The 19,433-nt window shown below is 43.4% G+C and overlaps 1 protein-coding gene across 1 annotated transcript; it reads left to right on the plus strand.

Annotated features, from left to right (window-relative positions):
- Window positions 1-64: 64 nt before the first annotated feature.
- On the plus strand, window positions 65-17,598 carry BUB1 (BUB1 mitotic checkpoint serine/threonine kinase; the record flags this gene model as incomplete). The annotated part of the gene is made up of 24 exons (XM_010284249.1): window positions 65-124; window positions 203-347; window positions 744-940; window positions 1,950-1,990; window positions 2,258-2,364; window positions 3,763-3,815; window positions 3,921-4,111; window positions 5,587-5,747; window positions 6,098-6,432; window positions 7,771-7,823; window positions 8,353-8,490; window positions 9,522-9,617; window positions 10,286-10,376; window positions 10,778-10,859; window positions 11,497-11,677; window positions 12,253-12,331; window positions 12,886-13,109; window positions 13,600-13,740; window positions 14,382-14,497; window positions 15,823-15,984; window positions 16,173-16,330; window positions 16,421-16,598; window positions 16,853-16,959; window positions 17,403-17,598. Coding segments are annotated over 24 exons (3,292 nt in total), but the record flags the coding sequence as incomplete, so codon positions are not given.
- Between the last annotated feature and the right edge of the window lie 1,835 nt (window positions 17,599-19,433).

Consider the following 19,433-nt stretch of genomic DNA (forward strand, 5'->3'; position numbering starts at 1 on the left):
GGCAGGGGAGCAGGGTGGCGGCGCTCTCCCCTTGGCCCAGCCTGACCTGCCTGTTGCCTTGCAGGAGCTACGAGGCTCAGATACGGAACTACCAAGGGACTGACCCGCTGGAGCCATGGGACAGGTCAGGGCGGCCGCGGCTGGGACGTTAGCGGCGCTGCGGGTGCGCGGTGGGGTCGTAACTTGCCCGAGTGCCTTTCAGGTACGTGCGGTGGATAGAAGGATGCCTTCCCCTTCAAGAAAAACAAAACCGCTTGCCTGGTCTCCTGGAGCAGCTGGTGAAGATGTTCTTAAGCGACAAGAGGTACCACCAAGATCCAAGATTTGTTAACTACTGCGTTAAGCTGGTAAGTACATGCTTTTTTGGGGAATTAAGCTATCCTAAACAATTACAGTTGTCCCACTATTCTGTAGTTCTGTGACCGTGAAGAGCTGTGGGAGGAAAAGAAACCCTCGGGGATGTGCTGTGGAATTCGAGTGTATTGCTCTATGTAGGAGCTCTGAGAACTTTTCAGTCTTGCTGAAGGATAGTGTATTTTTTTAAAGCTGTGTTATTAAACTGTATAGCTTGTGAGTGGTATCTTATCTACCAACTGGTTTTATCTTTAGAAAATAAGGCTTTCCCATTTTAGTTAATGGTAACTAAAAAGTTTTATTATTGTTATTGTGGGGGGTTTTTTACCTGCAACTTCCTTGGATGTTTTTGGAAGTGCTTATGGCTTATGCATCTTTCTCTTACTCAGGCGGAGTTCATCACTTCTCCTTGCCAGTATTTTGACTACCTGTATGGACAGGGAATTGGTGCAAAGGTGTCTAACTTCTATGTTGCTTGGGCTCAGCAGCTTGTAAACGAAGGCGATGTGCAGTGTGCAGGAGCTGTCCTTCAAAAAGGACTTCACAACCAGGCACAGCCACAAGAGAACTTGCAACAGCTGTATTGGTAATTCTGATGCGTCTTTTATTTGTTGAGCTATTCGGATAGCGTACGGTTATTTTTTTTTTCTCATGTGCCTACACCCTGTGCTGTAGCAGAGGTAGACCTCTGGTCAGGCATAAGCTTAGCAATACTTTGCTTTTCAATATTTGTTGGGTGTTTGGGGGGGGCGTATCGAGAAAAGGTGTACCAGAGTGTCTTCAGTGAAGGAGAAAGAAAGAAAGAAAGAAAGAAAGAAAATCCTGTAATTGATGCATTTCCTGTCTAGTGTCTGTTAAGTAAATCCAGACTATAAAGATGCATAGCCTGGCCTGCTTCAGGCAGCCTACCTGGGAAATACTACGTGTGAGCTTCATTACTGGGAAGTTCAAGCAAGTTGGTCACACTAATGACACCCGGCTCTTGAAGTTAGGGGCATCTGTGTGCTTTCCAGAGGGCATTAACTGGCTGTAGCTCACCCTGTTGCTGCCTGTGCTTCTTTTGACACTGCCAGTGGAACGCGTGCTTCAGCTGCTGCTTGATTTGGACCCTCTTTGATTTTGGTTTGTGGCCGTAGCTGGAACTGCAGTGAAATCGGACATCAATTCCTGATCTGAGCTGGGTTTTTTAAGTCTGCCTTGGGATTATGCCAACAACAATACGTGACAATAATACCCAGTTTCTTGTGCTTATTGCACAGTGCTTAGCTGCAAGTGGGTGCCTGCTGGAGTTTAGCATTTAGCCATTGGAAGCGCTAGAGTTGGTGCTTATTGTGATGACATATGTTCCCTCCGGTGATGATAAAACAAGAGCCCAGTTTCCATACGCTGCTGCCTATTGTAGGCTTTTTTGGTTTTGTCAATATGAAGCTAACAGGGTATGTCCATATACAGTAACAAGTGTCCTGTAACTAACTGGAATTTTTTAGTCTTGCATGGCATGTTGACCGTACAAGGAAATCGGAGGTCCCTGGGAGCTGGGGAGGAATGAGGGACAGGTGACTTAATGATAATAACTGACATTTCTTGCAATTTAGCTGGCTGCAGAATTATGATCCTCGGAATCCTCCTTTGCAAGGTAAGGCTAAAGAAATCTGCCTGTGAGCTGTAGCTCAATTAGGTGAATCTTCTACGTCCATCAGTAAGTTTTGTCACTGAAGAAAATAAGTTTCCTGTAGAAATTGATTTTTTATTTTCCCCTCTGTTTTCCTGCCCATATTTAAAATTCTTAAGGGGAGTGTATTCAAAACGAGGTATTAGTTTTCCAGTGCTTAAAGTTGATAGAAATTCATAAATGAGCAAATGGTTTCTACTCATTAATGCAGACCTTTATTATCTGTCCCAGGTCCTGCTGTTATAAAACCACTTCAAACTTCACATGCTGCGAATCAAATGGCTCCTCGGAAAGGTGTTTCAAATCTTAATGACCCAGTGACCACTTCCAAAAATCAGGTAAATTACTATTAATAAGTGACTTAGACATTGTGGAGAATAATGTGGAGCCCTCACATAAAGTTTAGATTGATGAGCTTGACTGAATAAGAAAGATAATATATACTCAAAAATATATCTCAAAAATGTTACTGATGGGTTTTTTTGCTGTAGGCATCACAACTTTCTATAAAGATCTCAACTGGGAAGCGTTGGGACACACTTTTTAGTCACTTGACACATTTCCAGAACCACAGGCAAAGAGTGATCCGCCCAGCTAGTTAGCATTCTTTGGAGGGGTAATATTATCGATGGATTCTGTGCCAGTCATGCTTCTTGGAAATTGCCTACACTGAATTTTGGTGAATTCACAAGTTACTTCTTAAATAACCTCTTTAAGAATGAATAAAAGATAATGCCAGAGGAAGAAGAGATATTTCCAGGCTGGTCCTCAGTGGGGTGGTGGCTTCTAGTAGAAGTCAGTCTGTTGAGCTGGGAAGTGACTAAGAGATGACTTTAGCACAGTTCACGAGCACCTCTAGCTTGCCAGGTCAGTCTCCAACAAGTTCCAGCTGAGGTTCTGTTCATCAGAACTGTTGCGTTAACTTTACAGTCCAAGTCCTGTCACCCTGTAGTCCTCTCTCTTCACCCCTTTCTCCACAATAAAAAAACAGAGAAAGAAACCATGCTTCTTGTAACTCAGCTAAGTGCCAGAATGCAGCTGGCATTATTCTGAGGTTTGGCAAAGCTCGTTATGATTCTTCACAGTCTTTCTGGCACAGTCAGATGAAAGGTGAACGGGGGGTGAAATTAAAGACTGAAAGACTGCGGGTAGGAAACTGATGTGACCTTTCTCAACTTGGTCCTCTTTTCTAAAGTGCTCGTGGTTCTTTTGGTTTTGGTGCCTGCAAATGCTGAAAGATATCTTGGATGATGGAGTAGAACTTAAAACTTACTGTGTCTGCTGCCGGTTCCTTAGCCCCGAGGTTGGATAGTTTGTCAAATTAAGAAATTGGATGAGGCTACCCAGTCTGTTCTTAACAAACCCAAGTGATCTATAACTTGCGTTCCTGTTTTTTTGAATAGAAACTACCTGTTCAGCTAGTTCCAGTGTCCTTCTGGACTGCGGTTTCCAGAACTACATCTGTCCGTCTTAGTCCTCTGGGATCTTGTTCGTCTTCCAAAAGCTTTCAGAGGTTACAGCAAACTCTTATATGGCTAATTCTTCAAGATGAACTTCCTCAGGCTCTGATGACTTGTAGAGCTCTCTTTTTGATCTGTTCTTGCCGTGCTTGTGGTCTGAATTGTCATCTCTTCAATCAGAATTAAATATTAGGGGCTTTGCAGTTGTTGGTCTTAAAATGGATGGTTAACTATAATATTGGAATTTTTTTTTTTATTTCCCCCGCCCTGCTTTAGGGTCCCGATTCTGTTGGTATTCAGTCGTGCTCTTCTGGTGGAAGAGAAGAAGTGTAAGTGTAGGGGTTGTTTTAAAGTCACACTGTGGGGAAAATGAACAGGCTCCCAGAATAAATCCAATAAACTTCAATAGAGCTTTTCCTTATTTTTCCTCACAGAAAGTACGTTACGTACATCTCCAAATCTGAAGTTCTTCCGAAGTCATCATCTACTGTTATCGAATGTGAGCAGGTTGCAATGTATGATAAAAACCTGCTCATATGCGAAGGCTCTGAACTTTCATTTGAGGAGCTAAGAGCCAAGAGATACTTCAAGAAATATGAGCGCCTCAGAAGACAGCAAGAATGGGGTATTCTTTTCTTTCCATCTAGCTATTTCAGAAACATTCTCATATTCTTGGAAAACTAGTACTTGGCTGCATTCGTTTCTTTTCAAACTCTGTAGTGAAGCCTGACAACTTTCTCAAAGCCCAAGTTAGCATCCCTGTACAGAAGCAGGGTGGGTGAGCTTGGAAACATCGGGTAGCATGCCAAACGACTGACACGGATATTTACTCAAAGGGGTTCTAAACCCAAGGGATTCTCTTTTCAAACCTAGATTTTCAGAGAGTGGTGTTTCTCCTGAGGAAACAGGAGGAAAGCATAAGCAGCTCTTAGCAGTGCTTGTTACCCTGATGTGAGCTCTAGCTGTGGCTCTCTGCCACCTGTAATTAAAGATCAAGAGTGTCTTCGTGTTCCTATCGGTCTGCTGCAATCAGAGAGAGCCTGGAGTATGCTTTAAACTGTCACATGGCTACGTATGATGCCACACTTTGCCCAAGCCAATTTAAAGGCATTCTGCAAGCAAAGAGAGCAGCACTCTTGTCTTCATTTGGCCTTGGCAAATGTAGCTGTGGGATGCCCCTTGTACAGTCAGCGATGGCATGCCCCATGCTGGCTTGGTCTCAAGGCCAAGTTTGTAATTAGAGGTAATACCTTTTTTTGCTGAATGATGATGTTTTGGAGAAAAAGCAGTGGGCTTTCAAATAGAAAAATTAGGTCTTAGAGAAGCAAACCCAAAACTGAGCACAATTAAAGGGTGGCTGCTCAGAGGTGAGTTAGTTGTTTATCTGGCCAGTTATAAATGGATGGGGGTAGATAATGGAGGGGGAAAAAAAAGTTGCCATGGGATGTTGCTGGACAAAAGAAGTAATTATCTCATTTGGTAAAGGAAGAAATGGATAAATTGTAGTCAGTAGAACAGAGAGAGATTCAGTGGGAGGGATTTTAAAAACAAATGTTTTAAAAGTGTGTTTAAAAGTGCATTTTTAAAACAAGTGTTTAAGTCTGGATTGTTTTTATTTCTCTTTAGTCCAGTAGTTGTGTATGATAATTTCCAGCAGGGTCAGCTCTTCCCCTGGGGACAGCAGGCCCCCTCCCCACCCACCTTTTATCAAAGGGTCACGGTAGAATTTTTCAGAGTTGGTTTCCTCTTGTGCTGAGGATGGAGCCTGGCACCACAAGCGCACGCCAGGTGAGAGGTAGACTAAGCCTGTGAACTCTGCTGAAAAGCATTAGTGCTGGCTGCTGCCAGTTGCCAGGCGAGTGCTGCGATAGCGTTGTGTAGCCCTTCCCTGAGGAATCAGGACTGAGAGGTTAGACGTGGTGCGTCATGTGGGAAACATCTCTTTCTCCCGAACTTATGCCTCTAGAGCCGAGTGTCATCCTATGGTTGTACAAACTATATATCTAAATTTTCAATCCAAGCAGCTTGTAATGTTCATGTTGAGCAACTCATTTGGATACTGATTAACTGTTTCACTTAATATCATTGTTTAATCCTTAGAAGAAGAAGAGAGAGACTCCATCAGGAAAAAAGAATCAGCTGTCCTTGAACTGCAAGCCCTGCAGCAGAAGCTGGAACAGCTCACACAGCTCACCAAAAGCTTGGAGGAAACTCGACTGGAACCAGCATCTACAACATCGGCTGAACCAAATAAGACGGTGGTAAGTATGTACTGTGGTGTCTTCGTGAACTTATCTCACAAAACTTAGCCATACTTTAGACAGTAAGCAGAGTAGTTTGTTAACCAAATCAGGAAGTTCAGGCTGTAATACCTGACTAGTATAGATATCTGGCATAACTTTATATACTTGATGAAATGTATTTTAATTGTTAAACCCAAAAGTTTGTTTTTGTTTTTCTGTCATTGAGTTTTGTAAAGTTCTCTTGAAATACAAAAGTATTCTTATGCATGAAAAACTGTTCCAGTTATGCAGAAATAAAAGGGAAAATGGCAATGGCTATACTTGTGTGAGGGGTTCTGAGCATAAAAGAACTTTTCTCATCTCTAAAGGTGCACCCACGTGTGACCCCCAGTGCGGCGCTACAGCAGAACCAGATGGCATCCTGTCAGAGTTCAGATCTGCAAAACCCCCAAGATCTGGTGCCAGACCAGCCGCAGTCAAGTACTTTATCATCCACTGCTCTTACGCTGCAGTCAGTGAAACCCGTTGGCCACCAGATGACATCAACCTCCCTGTGGGAAGTAACATATAAGAAGGATGCAGTCAAACCTCAGCTAGAGCTTGGAGAACTCCAGAACAGTTTGTTACAGCCTCCATTCAATAATGTTTCGGCTCAGGAACGGGCACATGCTGACTCCGCTCTTAATTGGAGCACTGGAGAACGGTATGTATAATCAGGCTAATTCTTGTTCTGCAAATTGTGCAGTCTTCAGTATTTACAATTCAGCTGAGAATTAACTAAAAAAGTCTCTTTCTTCCTCTTCTGGAAAAAAAAAATCTGTAGTAGCCTGTGGAAACCAATGCTTAGGCATAGATCAAACTTACGTAACTTACAGTCCTCATTTCAATTTTCAATTCCTTTAACCTTGTGTTTTAGTTGTAATAACTAAGAGGAAATTCAGTGTGTAACTGAAGGAATTATTCAGCGTTGCTGTCCCTGGCATGCCTGAAATAGACAACAATGGATGGTACATGCTTAGTTCATGCAGATCTTGGCCATGAAGGCTTCTCTCAGAGAAAAAAAGCAAAGCTTTTTTCAGGAGACAAAATTGGGGGATGGAGGAAGAAACCTAGATTGGCAAAGCAAGCATGGCTGAGTAGGCTTGGCCAACAAGAGTGTCGTGATTTAGCCCCAGCCGGCAACTAAGCACCACGCAGCCGCTTGCTCATTCCCCCCTCCCGCAGTGGGACGGGGAAGAGAATTGGGAAAGAACTCGTGGGTTGAGATAAAAACAGTTTAATAAGACAGCAAGAGAGAAGGAAACAACGATGAAAACAACAATAATAATACCGACAGAGGAATGTACAAGAACAAGTGATGCCCAATGCAGCAATTGCTCACCACCCCGCGATCGACAGCCCGTCTCTGAGCAGCGATTTCCGCCCCCCAGCTAACTCCAGTTTATGTACTGGGCATGACGTCGTATGGTAGGGAATATCTCTTTGGCCAGCCCAGCACGAGGAGCTGGACTGTCCTTGACTGCTTAGCAACAGCTCAAAACATCAGCACCTTATCAACATTTTCTCATCCCAAATCCAAAACATAGCCTCACACTAGCTTCTGTGGAGAAAACCAGCTCTATCCTGGCTGAAACCAGGACAAAGAGCAAATGGAACCGGTTGTTATTCACTCGTACTAGGGAATTACGTGGAGGCAAACTGTAACCAAGAAGAGTATTTAATGCCAGCTTTTTAACCTGTTTAAAGGACTCTGCCTTTCAGGTTTTGTACCTATTGGCAACTGGATGAGAAACTTTCTGGGGACGGTCTCTAATAATATTCTAAAGGATAGTTCACTTGCTTTATTTGTGTGACTACAGTCATTTGTGGGGGGTAAAAATAGGATCACTAGTTCCTGTCTGTCTGGGATGTTTCCTTTGTTCTAGACTGGGAAAGGCCTCCTTACTGCTTAAGAGTGCAGTACTGCTAAGTGCTGAACTGAAGCTGGAATTTAAATAATAGCTTGTATTTCAAGCTAATGTTCTTAACCTTTCCTTTGAAGGCACCCTAAGAAAAGATCCACTGGACTAACTACTCCTGTGGACGTGAAAGAAGGTAATAAGCCAAGTTTTGATAAAGACTGATGCTATCGGTATGACTGTTACTGGCTGGGGATCGGTAGCACGCGGCTACCAGTTCCAACCCTAGCTAAGCCTTTTGACTCCCCTCACTCCATCCCTGCACATTTGGGCAATGTCTCTAGATCCCTTCCATGGAGGCAGTCCACATTTCCACCTTCTGTGCAATTCCTTTTTGTCCGAGCTCAGTCGGCGGTTCACTGTTTGTCCTTGCTGGCTTCCTGCCTCCTTGACTTTCTGTGTCAGAATGGATTGTTGCTGTGAATTGAAGACGGAGTCCTCAGAGGCCACCCAGCTGTCCAGGGTCCCTCTTGCCCTTCAGGGCAGTGTCCCTTGGGAATCTGCCAAGCAGATCTCTGAACGAGCCAAAATCTTTCCCAAAATTCTGCGTTGTCATTCTGCTACTCATCTTGTTTACTTCTTCTACTAACAATTTGCTAGCTACTGAAATGTTAATAAACAATCCCAGGCTACTTCACAAATGATCGTGCTGTTTTCATTTCTAGCATCTAGAGTTGGAAATTCTTCCTTTGCTTCTGGAAATGCTTCAGAAGCTACCCCAAACACCTCGCTGGGAGGAGCAATGCAGGCAACACCGTTCAAAGTGCAGCCTTCGCCTACAGTTCATACAAAGGAAGCGTTGGGTAAGCATCTGGAACAACGTGTGAGTTTCACTGGAGTTAATGGGATCTTGCCTGGTAATTTTAGTGTAGCTGAATACACAGGGAGGCTATCTAGTGATGGGCATGTGCGCCATTCAGTCAAAGAGGACAAAAAAAATTAAATTGGTGCTCTTCTTTTTGTGATTGTCTGGATGACCCAAAGCTTTTGACCAGAAATTTCATCCCAGAAGCCTCATCCTGTAAACTCCTGGATAAATCGCTGGTGATATGCCTGTCAGGCTTCTTTGGGCAGCGTGTGCTCTGCGCCGCTCTTGTCAGCATTGGTGGGGACTCCTGTTTCTGGGATGATGACCTACAATGCAGTAATGTGGAAGAATGTTAGGAAGTTAGCAAGTCAGCTCTGGTTGATGCTGAGCTTCCCTCAAAGCTGAAACAAGGGTGACATGCAAAAGGGCTTTCGTTATTTAATGAGCTTTGTCAATTCTAAACATTGCTTTTTTCAAAATGCTATAAGAGAAATTGCAATTGTATATCTGATGTCAGACGTGGAATAATAATATCCTGATCCTTTTTTATCCCTTTTGTACTCTTCTCCCATGTTCTTCTGTTTTGATAATAAGCCTGTTCAGCAGTTTGCTAGATATTAGTGCTTCAGCTGAATATATATGTGTAAAAAGAAAAAAAAAAAAAAAAAAAAAAAAGCTTGTGGTATTCATTAGTTCTCCAAAGATCTAAGAAGATAAAGGAGAATTTGGTCCTTTAGGAGAACTTAAAATCTCATCTTGGAGAGGAAAACAAAAAAGGCTATGGTGCCAACAAGTATGTGTTGGCCAAGTTGGGTCTTCCTGTGTTTGTTCAGTTGTCTGGAGTGTTTAAATGCAATATGAAGGAATAATTTCTTACTGGCATTTGATAAATTATAAGAATATTATAATAAACTGTGATTTGATTTGACTACTAAACAGTGGAAGAACCTCTGAAAATTTATTTACTTTTACTGGGGGTGATATTCTTGTAGTTTTTACTTCTCTTCCCCCCGCCGCCCCCCTTAGGATTTCTAATGGATATGTTTCAAACACCCATCTTACCTGAACCATCTCCTCTTGAAGAAAGCGAGGAGCAATTTGAAGTCTTTTGCAGAAAAAGTGGTAAGTACTACTTATTTTTTCAGTCCCTGATGTTTCACTCCGTTATTTCCTGTTTAGCCCTCCCACCAGTCCTCATAAGTTTGAGATAAGAGGTTGTTTGATTATGTGTGGAGTGAAGAAGCCACTAATTCCCTGATAATGAATTTAATTTACTGACAGGTTCTAAATTTTGCACAGTCTGAGAATGGCAGAAGCACTTTACTATTCACAAGCCTATTAATAGGTGTATTAAACACGTTGCTTCTCTGGTACTTAAAACCTAACTTTGTAAAGGGCATAGCTGGTACTTCATATCAGTCAAGCTTTTTTCCTAAAACATTTTGCAGGCTGGGTGTTAGTATCTGAACCGCCAGCTTATAACAGTGAAAATTGTCTGAACACCAGCCTGTAGCGGTGGCTTATGACAATGAGCACAGAGATATTTCACAACTGGTCAGATGCAGCCAAGAAGGCTTCTGTCCTTCTGGCCAGTCTTGGTTTTGGGATGGAAAAATCTTCCCCATTTCCAAGAGCTTATAGGAAAGATGATTTGCGTGGCAATTCTGGGGATGCTCCTGGTCTAGCTGGATGTAACCATGACCAGCAGCTGCCTGGTTAGGGGTGAAAATGTGACTGTTTGTATAATCTTCATTGGGTGAAGATAATACTGGTTATCTCTTATTTTTAAGAGCCTGATGGAAGTCTGAAAACTAATGTTGTTGCCTCTGTCATGCCTGCATTTTCTATCTTTGAAGATGAGAATGAAAAAGAGAACAGTGGGTAAGGAGGGAAAAAGTAACAGCTGAGTTCAGTTTATTAAGAATTACATATAGGATTGATTCTGTTCCATATAATTTTGCTGTGACTGTATTTGCTGTATCAGGATTGGCCTGAATACAATCACTAGCAGCTGTGTGGAAGTGGCATGAGAAAGCTGTAGTTGCTTCTCTGTGGAATTGCGCAACTTTCCTGTTTGGACAGCGTGCTTGAGATGCTTAATTTTCTGGATAACTGTGGATAGCTTGTTCCTTTGAGCTACTGCAACTTCTCTAAGTATCTGCAAATGGGATTCTTTAAAAAAATAATTTTAAAAAAATTTAAAAACAACAAGCCTTTGTTATGATCAGTCTGCCTGGGAAAGTTTCTGGGGAAAACCTATTCTAAACTACCTGTTTTGTCAGGTTCCCACAGCATAAAAACAAGCCAGAAGAGCCCAGAACTATTGGAGAACGTCCCTTGACTGACTGTACAGTAAGTACAGAAGTGAGTGTCTTGAAAATGGGTTACGTAGTGATAGAGGATATCGGAGGTGGTTGTATTTACCTTATGAATGATACCTAGCTGAAGTCTACATGCCCTTTCCCATTTCCTGCCAATGGGATGAACTTTTTCAGCTGTTAATTTTCACAAAACTTCTAGGACTCTAATGGTGGAGACCTCCATCCCTAGAACAAACCCGACGGCAGTTATGTGTAGATTTGGCATCTGTTGGGGGAGGAAAGACAGGGAGCAAGAGACATTTAATATTCTAATAACCACCAAACAGTTTCCGTGGCCAAGGAGACGCATAAAACTTCAGCCTGCTTGGGTATAAGTAATCACTAAGTACTAGGCTTTTTCAGACTCTTACGGCAATTCTTTGTTGTCTAGCATTTTGCTGTGGTATTGATTATCGCCAACATTCGGGTCTGATACAAAACTATGTAAACCTGTGTTTTAGGTTACATTGCCATTCCTTTATTTTTCTAATATTGTAAGTTGACACATGCAGACTCAACATTATTGAAGCTGACTGCAGGGGCTCTTGGCAGCTTACAGTGCAGCTCTGGCAGGATAGTTTTGATGGCTTAGTTTTAAATCTTGATTTTGTTTGTTTGTTTGTTTGTTTTTCCCCACCTAGGAAGAAACAGGGACACCGGAGTTCCTGAGGGATGATTATACGGTGTGGAATGTACCAAGTAGTAATAAAACGTTAGCTCCCAGTCCAAACAACACAAGAGATTTCGCACGAGCTGCCCAGCTTGTATCGACACCGTTTAATTACCTGTCGGCACATTCGCGACAAGCTTCGGAGGGCAAGGGTAAAATAATGAATACTTCGGTTGCGAGCACCTAATTCAGTGCTGCGTGACTCCCTTTCTGTGCCCTGGTTACCTCGCAGGCCTTGCCAAATACCGCGTAGGTATGACTCCCGCTGCTGCCACTTCTGAGTATAAACTCCTTGCAGAACGGCAGCTGGGAGCATGGGCTGGCCCAGCACGTAAAGTTTCCAAGATTTTTTAATTGGGGGAATAAGAGAAGATGGCAAGGGACAAGAGAGGCTTTGACTGTGCTGTCAAACTGCTGTTCTGAGCTGTTCCAAGGGGTTGTAACTAGGCAAAAAACTGACTGAAATCCCAGAGCCACCTTCTTCTGGGGATACCTTTATGCTTGCCGGCCCCTCGTTAGTCCTGGAATACACTCCCTAAAGAAATCAAGCTATTGTCTTTCCTCATATATTTTAAAATAGGCTTGTTCGGTTCTAGCTTTTGTGATACCTTAGCAGCCTTCACAGCTGCAGTGTGACTTAACCTTCTTGTCTTGGTAAGGATACTCTAAATGTGCTTGCCTTTTGGGAAAATAAACATTTGCTATTGTTGCTGCTCCCTTTGTTCAGCCTGTGGGGATGACTTGCCGCAAATGGATTTGGAGTTTTCTGAAGAACTGCACAAGCAGACAAAAACTAAGCAGCTAAGGTATGTCATGACTTGCTGAGATTTTCAAGACTTGAGAGTGCCGGGCTAATCTATGCCAGAGCAGGCAGGTCTGCTATGCTGCTCTTGCTTCAAGTTTTCCAAGTAATCTAGAGCTGACGTATTCGTGTCAGACTGACTCTGCATGGCATACATCTCAGCACTTTGTGGAGTTAAATCAACCTGGGTATGGTGATAGTGCCCCTGAAAATGCTTATGATTTAGCTTTCTGACACGTGTGGGCATCGAATGCAGAAGTGGTCAGTTTAAACTTAAAGTTAACTGTCCAGAAAGTTTTAATGGCTGTGTGTGTAAAAATACTGCTTTATTTTCAATATTGGCTGAACTTGTTGGCCGATGAACTTGAAAGTTATTAGACTATGGGTAGCACGATATGACCAAATCTTATTTTCTGAAGAAATGTCCATTTTATTCATCTTAATGTTGGCTATGGCCAAAGTTGCAAGCACGGACACTTGACACATTTTTGCTTACTGAAGATGCGAAAATACCATGGCAGTACTGTCAATTAATAATATTTTGTTTTAAATACACAGCCCTGCTCCTGAACACATTGCAGAGCGAGGAGAACTTCAAAGAAGTGTCTTGAAACAAGGAAATGGAATTCAAGGAATGGCCACAGTTACTTCTCAAAGATTACACGAGCAGACTGCCATGAGCAGAACTGAATATTCCTCGTCTGTTGGGGTGGACAAAATTCCTCATGAAAAGCTCTCTGGAACTGGGCAGGACAGGACAGCCCGGAGTGTTAGAGCTGCAGGTACGGAGCATCGCCTACAGTTTTCTTCCGTCAAGACGGAGACCGGAGCAGTGTCATGTTCTTGCAGCAGCACTTTGTTCCAACGTGATGGTGGTCACTGCAGCGGGCAAACTGTCTTGTGGCTCCTGCAGGGAGATCGCTGCGTACGTACCAGTGATGTAAAGAAGGACAAGTGTGGGTCGTGCCTGTATTACATGGTACCAAAGATGTTCTGAAGTACAGGAGTATTCAGGAGTGCCTAAGGGTTCTTTGCTAGTTGAGGGTCAAATACTTCAGAAACATCTGTCTCTCTGGGCAGCTTTAACAGGGAAGACATAGGTATAAAAGCTGGATTGTCAAAATTGAGGAATACTTATCCTTCTTTGTGTTTTTGTTTTGTTTGGGGTTTTTTTTTTCCGAATCAATGATAGTCATTAAAGTATAAGCTTGCGTTACCTCTTTGAAATTACACTTTTCATATAGCTTAAATATTTTTCTTCTTTCCATGAAGTCCTTGTTGAGAACCCTTGGGATAAGGAATTGATTTGCAAATTCTTAAAGGAGCTTCCTAAACCACTCCACACCTATGCCAACTACTTTGAATGGAAGTCTACTCTTCCATCCATGAAACTGAAGGCTGAACTCCCACTGGGTAAGAGCTACTTCAAACGTTTCACTCTAAAACATTTCTTGAAGTTTTTCTGGGAACCTCTGAAGTATTTTTTTTAATTCAGTGTATTTGCTTGTATGTCCAGATAGCTTCCAGATTATCTAAATGTCAGACTTGAAATTAGACCTGTTTTTTTATTTGTCTCTTGTAGCATAAGCATTTTTGATTAGGCATTCTGAGTAGGGAATTTTCCTAATTTTCCTTTCCTAGTAATCTGTGACACAACTTTCAAACTTTGTATAGAACAGCAGCAGTCCTGTGTCAACAAAATCTGTACGACAGTAATTGCAACATACTTGTATGACTTAAACATTAGTGTTTACTTTTTAAGGAATGCACTTTGGAATTTGATTACTTCCAGGGAGTCAGACTAAAATAGAAACACTGATTTTTAGTATATAGCACTTCACAGGACTCTTGTTCTCAAGAGTGAGTACAGGCTCTCTTCTCTGGAAAGGATGGCTAGCAAGGAGAGACTTGTAGAGAAAGACTAGCACTAGGGTTAAAGCAAGAACTTATATAGGCTGGTGCTTTTTTCTTTTTTCTTTTTTTTTTCCCCTGAGTGATGATGGTGTCTTCTGATAAATTTGCAGCCAGGACTTAATGTTGTTAATCTCTTAAAGGTTCCAGCTCATTCCATGTGGACTGCTTGGTAGGAGAGGGAGCTTTTGCCCAAGTCTATCAAGCTTCCATTCTGGATGCAAGTAACCCTAGAAACAATCAGAAAGTAATATTCAAGGTAAGTAGTGTTGATTTGGAATAGCTCTGCTGGGAAATTCTGGAGTGTTACAGTAACAACACCTGCCCTGGGTGGATTTGCTGAGTTTTCTTATTTATAAATACAAAGTAAAGCATATCGGTCTATCCTCACAGCCTTTTTCAGGTTGAGTGCTGTGATGTCTGATTCATTCTATGTGGGAAGTTACTTGTCACCTTGACTCAGCTTGCCTCCTCTTCATGTTTTCTTTATAAAGTACCCACAAGTACCCTAAGCAGTAAGAATTGCAGCCAGGCCATCTTTCTCAGCTGAAGAAAGGCAGCTACTTGTGCGAGTGCTCTTAGTCCACAGAAAATGAAAATGTTTGTGGACTGATGATAAAATTGGGGCCACTCTCTGCTCCAGATACATACCAACTAGCTTTCCAGAAGCATTTTTGCACTTTGTGCAGCCAGCCTGTTTGGTGGCAGCTGGCTGTTATGTAGGCTTTGCTGGGTGATACCTCTCTGGTGCAGTTTTATTCATAAACACACTTGTCTTAATGGCAACTGTAGATTGAGCAGCTCCCTCTCTGCTCTGCCCTGTCTTCTTCCAGGCTGCTTCAGTGCAGGAATGAGCAACAGATGATAGCACGTGTTTACATCAGAACCGCTGCCAAAAGGAAAGTCTGTGCAACTGCGAGGTCAGCTTAGCCCAAGAGGGTTGCGCTAGGTCATGCATCCCTGCATCTGCTGCTGGCGGAGGGGGCACGTGTACGGTTACTACAGTCTGGCTGAAACGTGGTTATATGACCGAGTTGACAAACACACACCCCCTTAGCCTCTCCACGTCGGATCTTTTTTTTCCTACCTTTGGAGTCTTTTTGTGGGTCTCTTCTGCAACATTTAATCTTCCAGCAAAAATCTTCTTAGTGTACCACCTTAACTGAGAGCTTTCTAGCGTGTAAAGGTGACTTAAGGGTTTTTTTGAGCGTCAGGTGTTTAATGTAGGGGAAGGAATCAGAAGGGTTTTCCTGTTTTGACTTCAAAAGCCTTCTCTCTTACACAAAATGCCCACTGCCAGCAGAAACATCAATGTTGCAGAAAGACTGACATTTTAAAGAACACAAAAGAGTCTGTAAGACAGAATGGAATTGTGGCATGTAATCGAAGTCTTGATTCAAGAGGATTAATCATTGAGTGTATCGACCTGAGGTTAATTACTGTAGATAAAAGTATTTTAGTTGGTCAAGAGGAAAAATGCCGAGTTTGCTATTAAAAAGCTACAACAACCAACCCCAACCTGAGAAGAACTTCTGCTCTTAATGCTAATAGATTTTCCTAGTAAATCAACTTTTTTGCTTACAGGTCCAGAAGCCTGCCAACCCTTGGGAGTTCTATATAGCAACACAACTGGTAGAGAGGCTCAATCCAAGTATACGCCATCTCTACATCCACTTTTATTCTGCTCATTTCTTTCAAAATGGAAGCATTTTGGTTGGTGAGCTCTACAACTACGGAACATTGCTAGTAAGTGTAATCAGCTTGTGATCTGGAACATCTATATTCTTTCTGGAGTGCTATTATATTACAATATTCAGATGTCTCCTCTACTTTCCACTTTATGGAGCTTCATTGTGTTTATCAACATGGACCTGTAATCCATATCGAGTTGTTTCTGTGTAGCCGATGGTTCTTCCCTACCTTTTTCTTTACAGAATGCCATAAACATTTACAAAAAGCTTCCTGAGAAGGTGATGCCTCAAGCACTTGTAATCTACTTTGCTGTGAAAATTCTTTATATGGTGGAAGAGCTCCACAGCTGCAAAATCATTCATGGTGACATTAAGCCTGACAATTTCATACTTGGAGAAAGGCAAGTATACCCCTTTGCTGCCTGAGATGCCAGCGTATCATGATATCATAACCTTGGTACTTACGTGATCGCTTCATGTCACGATTGAAGGTTTCTGGATAACGATACGTGTGACATAGATGGCCTCTCTCACGGCTTGACGCTCATTGACTTGGGACAGAGTATAGACATGAAACTCTTTCCTGAAGGAACAGCATTTACTGCAAAGTGTGAAACATCTGGATTTCAGTGTATTGAAATGCTGACGCAAAAACCGTGGAACTACCAGGTATGAGGTTGCACAGACAGCCTGAACGTTTGGAGCTTGCTCCATTTACTCATCTGGCGTGAATAAATGGAGTATAGATATATTAGTCTTCTGCAATAGAGCTGTAGATTCAGCTTCTCGCTTTAAAAATACGATCCTGAACTCTCTTCTTACAGACCTTGCTCTGTTGCCTCCTCAGAGTATGGTTTTTTTTCAGCTAATTTTTAGTGGTCTTGATACATTTTTAATATGAAACTCGTTTATACTTTGTTTAGACAGATTACTTCGGCATTGCAGCAACAGTGTACTGCATGCTCTTTGGTACCTACATGCAAGTAAAGAATGAAAATGGTATCTGGAAGCCTGAGGGAGCCTTCAGAAGGTTGGTATCAAATCTTTTCAAAACCTTTCCCTGTCTAGAAAGATGCGTCATTAGCACCACGTTTGTTTGAGGTTAGTTTCTGTACAGCTTTCAGCGTTGCTGGCGTGCACTTCTGGATGCCCTAAAAACTGTGGGCGTTCAGAGCGTGGGAACTGCTTCATAAAATTCACTGACTTAAGCACAGGAAGCGTTTCAGCAGTGGATGTGGCAAATTGCACGGCGTTCTCGGCTACTTGCTGCCTGGAAGGAGGAAACAACAACTAACGAGGAAAAATCCCACTGGTTCATTAAGCAGCATGCCACAACGGAAACTGCGTTACGTTACAGCGATGCCTGCAGCTGCTCCAGCCTGTAACTGGGGAGGGAGCAGGGTAAATACGGGAAATAGTATTTTAACAGCTTGAATTTAGAAATTTTTTTGACACATTTTTGTTCTTTTGCAGGCTTGCCAATGCTGACCTGTGGAAAGAGTTCTTTGAGAGCATGCTAAACATACCCAGTTGCCAGAGTCTGCCTCCTCTAGGAGTTTTACGCAAAAGGCTGAAGGACTTATTTTGCAAGTCATACGCGAAGGAAATAAGGTTCCTTCGGAACAGACTTGTTGTGTTGCTCATAGAACACAAACGGTCCCGAAAATAAGCGTTTGCTTTGCACGGTTACTGAGGACTGGCGTTTTATTGATGTGAAATCTTTTTGTAATAACTTGTTTTAAAAATAAATGTTCTCGGGTTTAACTTCAGGGGAAAAAAAATTAGTTGTTAATTTAACTTGTCCATTTTGGGGGGCGTGGGGCGTGCTGGAGATTGCAGACAGCTGTCATAATATTGTGTATTCCTAAAGGGGAGGGAGGGGAAAAGCTGGTGAGAAGTATTGCACAGGTGAAGTGATTGCTTTCAACCTGCCCTGGGATTTTTGAGGAAGTCCATCCAATCATTCATGTTGAAGGGACCTTGGGGGAGTCTGCTGCTGTGACCTTAAAGCAAGGTCAAGGCCGAGTTCGGACCAACTGTGCTGGCACCCCTTAGCTCTCGTGTGGAGGCTGGGACGTGTGCGGGTGAGAAATGCAGACCAGCCAGGCGAAGGGTTTTCCAGGCTGAGCTTGGAAACGGAAGGCGTACGTGAGGCCTTGAGGATGATGAAGAACGCAGAGGCCTTTGGGGAGGAGCGAGCTGCTGGAAACGGGAATGTAATTCCAGACTGAGCCCCTGCCGTCGTGGAAGACTACCGCATCTCTTCCAAGAGAAGGGAAGGCGGCACTTGGAAGAGAAACGGCATGTACGGAACGTGGGCTATGCCAGCGTGAACTCGTGTGGCTTTCTGCACCTGGTCAGGGCAACAGCCGTGGGTGGTAGGTGGAAGGAGGACAGGGGCTCCGTAGGTGTCTTCTCCCAAAAGAGCTGCTGCGGAGAATTAACCAATAGGAGGAAACACGGTTTTGGGTTGGCGACAGTGCTCGGGCTTCTGCTACCGCAGCTCCGGGAGGTTTGGGGCTCCTACAATCACAGCCCCCTGCTCTACCCTTTCTCTCAGGAGCTTCTAGGTTGAAAGAAACCGAGGTTCACCGGTTAGATTTAGGTTAGATAGGACTGGAGTCGCGCTTGCTGCTTTTGTTAAGGTCACTTCTGGCCAGCCACAACACACTCGTTAGAGACGGGGGGGAAAACCGAGAGGCAAACATTTCCTTACTGGAATTGCAAGGGTTATTTTTCTGTTTGCTATGAGGTTTTGTTTTCCTTTGCTGTGGCAGAATGTCCTGAAGATACTCTGGGAAAACGCCAGGAAAACATTCCTTTAAAAGTGCCCCCTTATACCTTTTTATCTATTTTTACATTTCGTAATTACAGTGGCCATACACCAACGCGCTGGATGGCTGCCGCCTACGCCAGTCCCTCGCTCGAGTCTGCGTGAGGTTGGCGTGACTCTAGGGCTATTTTGTCAAATGTTAAGTGTCAAAATAACTTGAATTATCTGAATTACACAAACCCCACAGAAAGCTGTCAGCCTGCCTTTGCTGCCGGTAAACGCTCCTCGCTCAAACCGCGATACGAGCGATGCGTGGGCTTGATCCACCACGAAGCTGGAGCGCACTCCTCGGGGCGGCGCGTTTCGGAGGGGCTCAGGAGGGGTTCGCAGCCTGCGGGGTGCGCTTATCCCGACGCTGCTCGCCGTCGGCTTCGTGCGGTGCCCTGCTTTACGATCCTGCGAAACGGAGGGAAAAAAGGATGTTTTATCAGCAGAGCCCCAGGGGCTGCGGGGGGTGAGGGCATTAATTTTATTTGTGCGTTTATCCACAGGAGGGAGACAAACAACAGCCTTTCATAAATCTCCCTGCCTCTCGTCGTGTTTCGGGGGTCTTTTTCCTCTCCTTAAATTGTCCAACTTGACAACCACCCAGCGCTGAGGTGGGTGAGCTGAGCCCAAGCCGGCCCAGCCCGCCTGGGTGCCGAGGGGCGCTGGGTGGGCCGCAGGCGGGG

Source organism: Phaethon lepturus, unplaced genomic scaffold (assembly GCF_000687285.1).
Source record: "Phaethon lepturus isolate BGI_N335 unplaced genomic scaffold, ASM68728v1 scaffold35433, whole genome shotgun sequence".
Lineage (NCBI taxonomy): Eukaryota > Metazoa > Chordata > Aves > Phaethontiformes > Phaethontidae > Phaethon > Phaethon lepturus.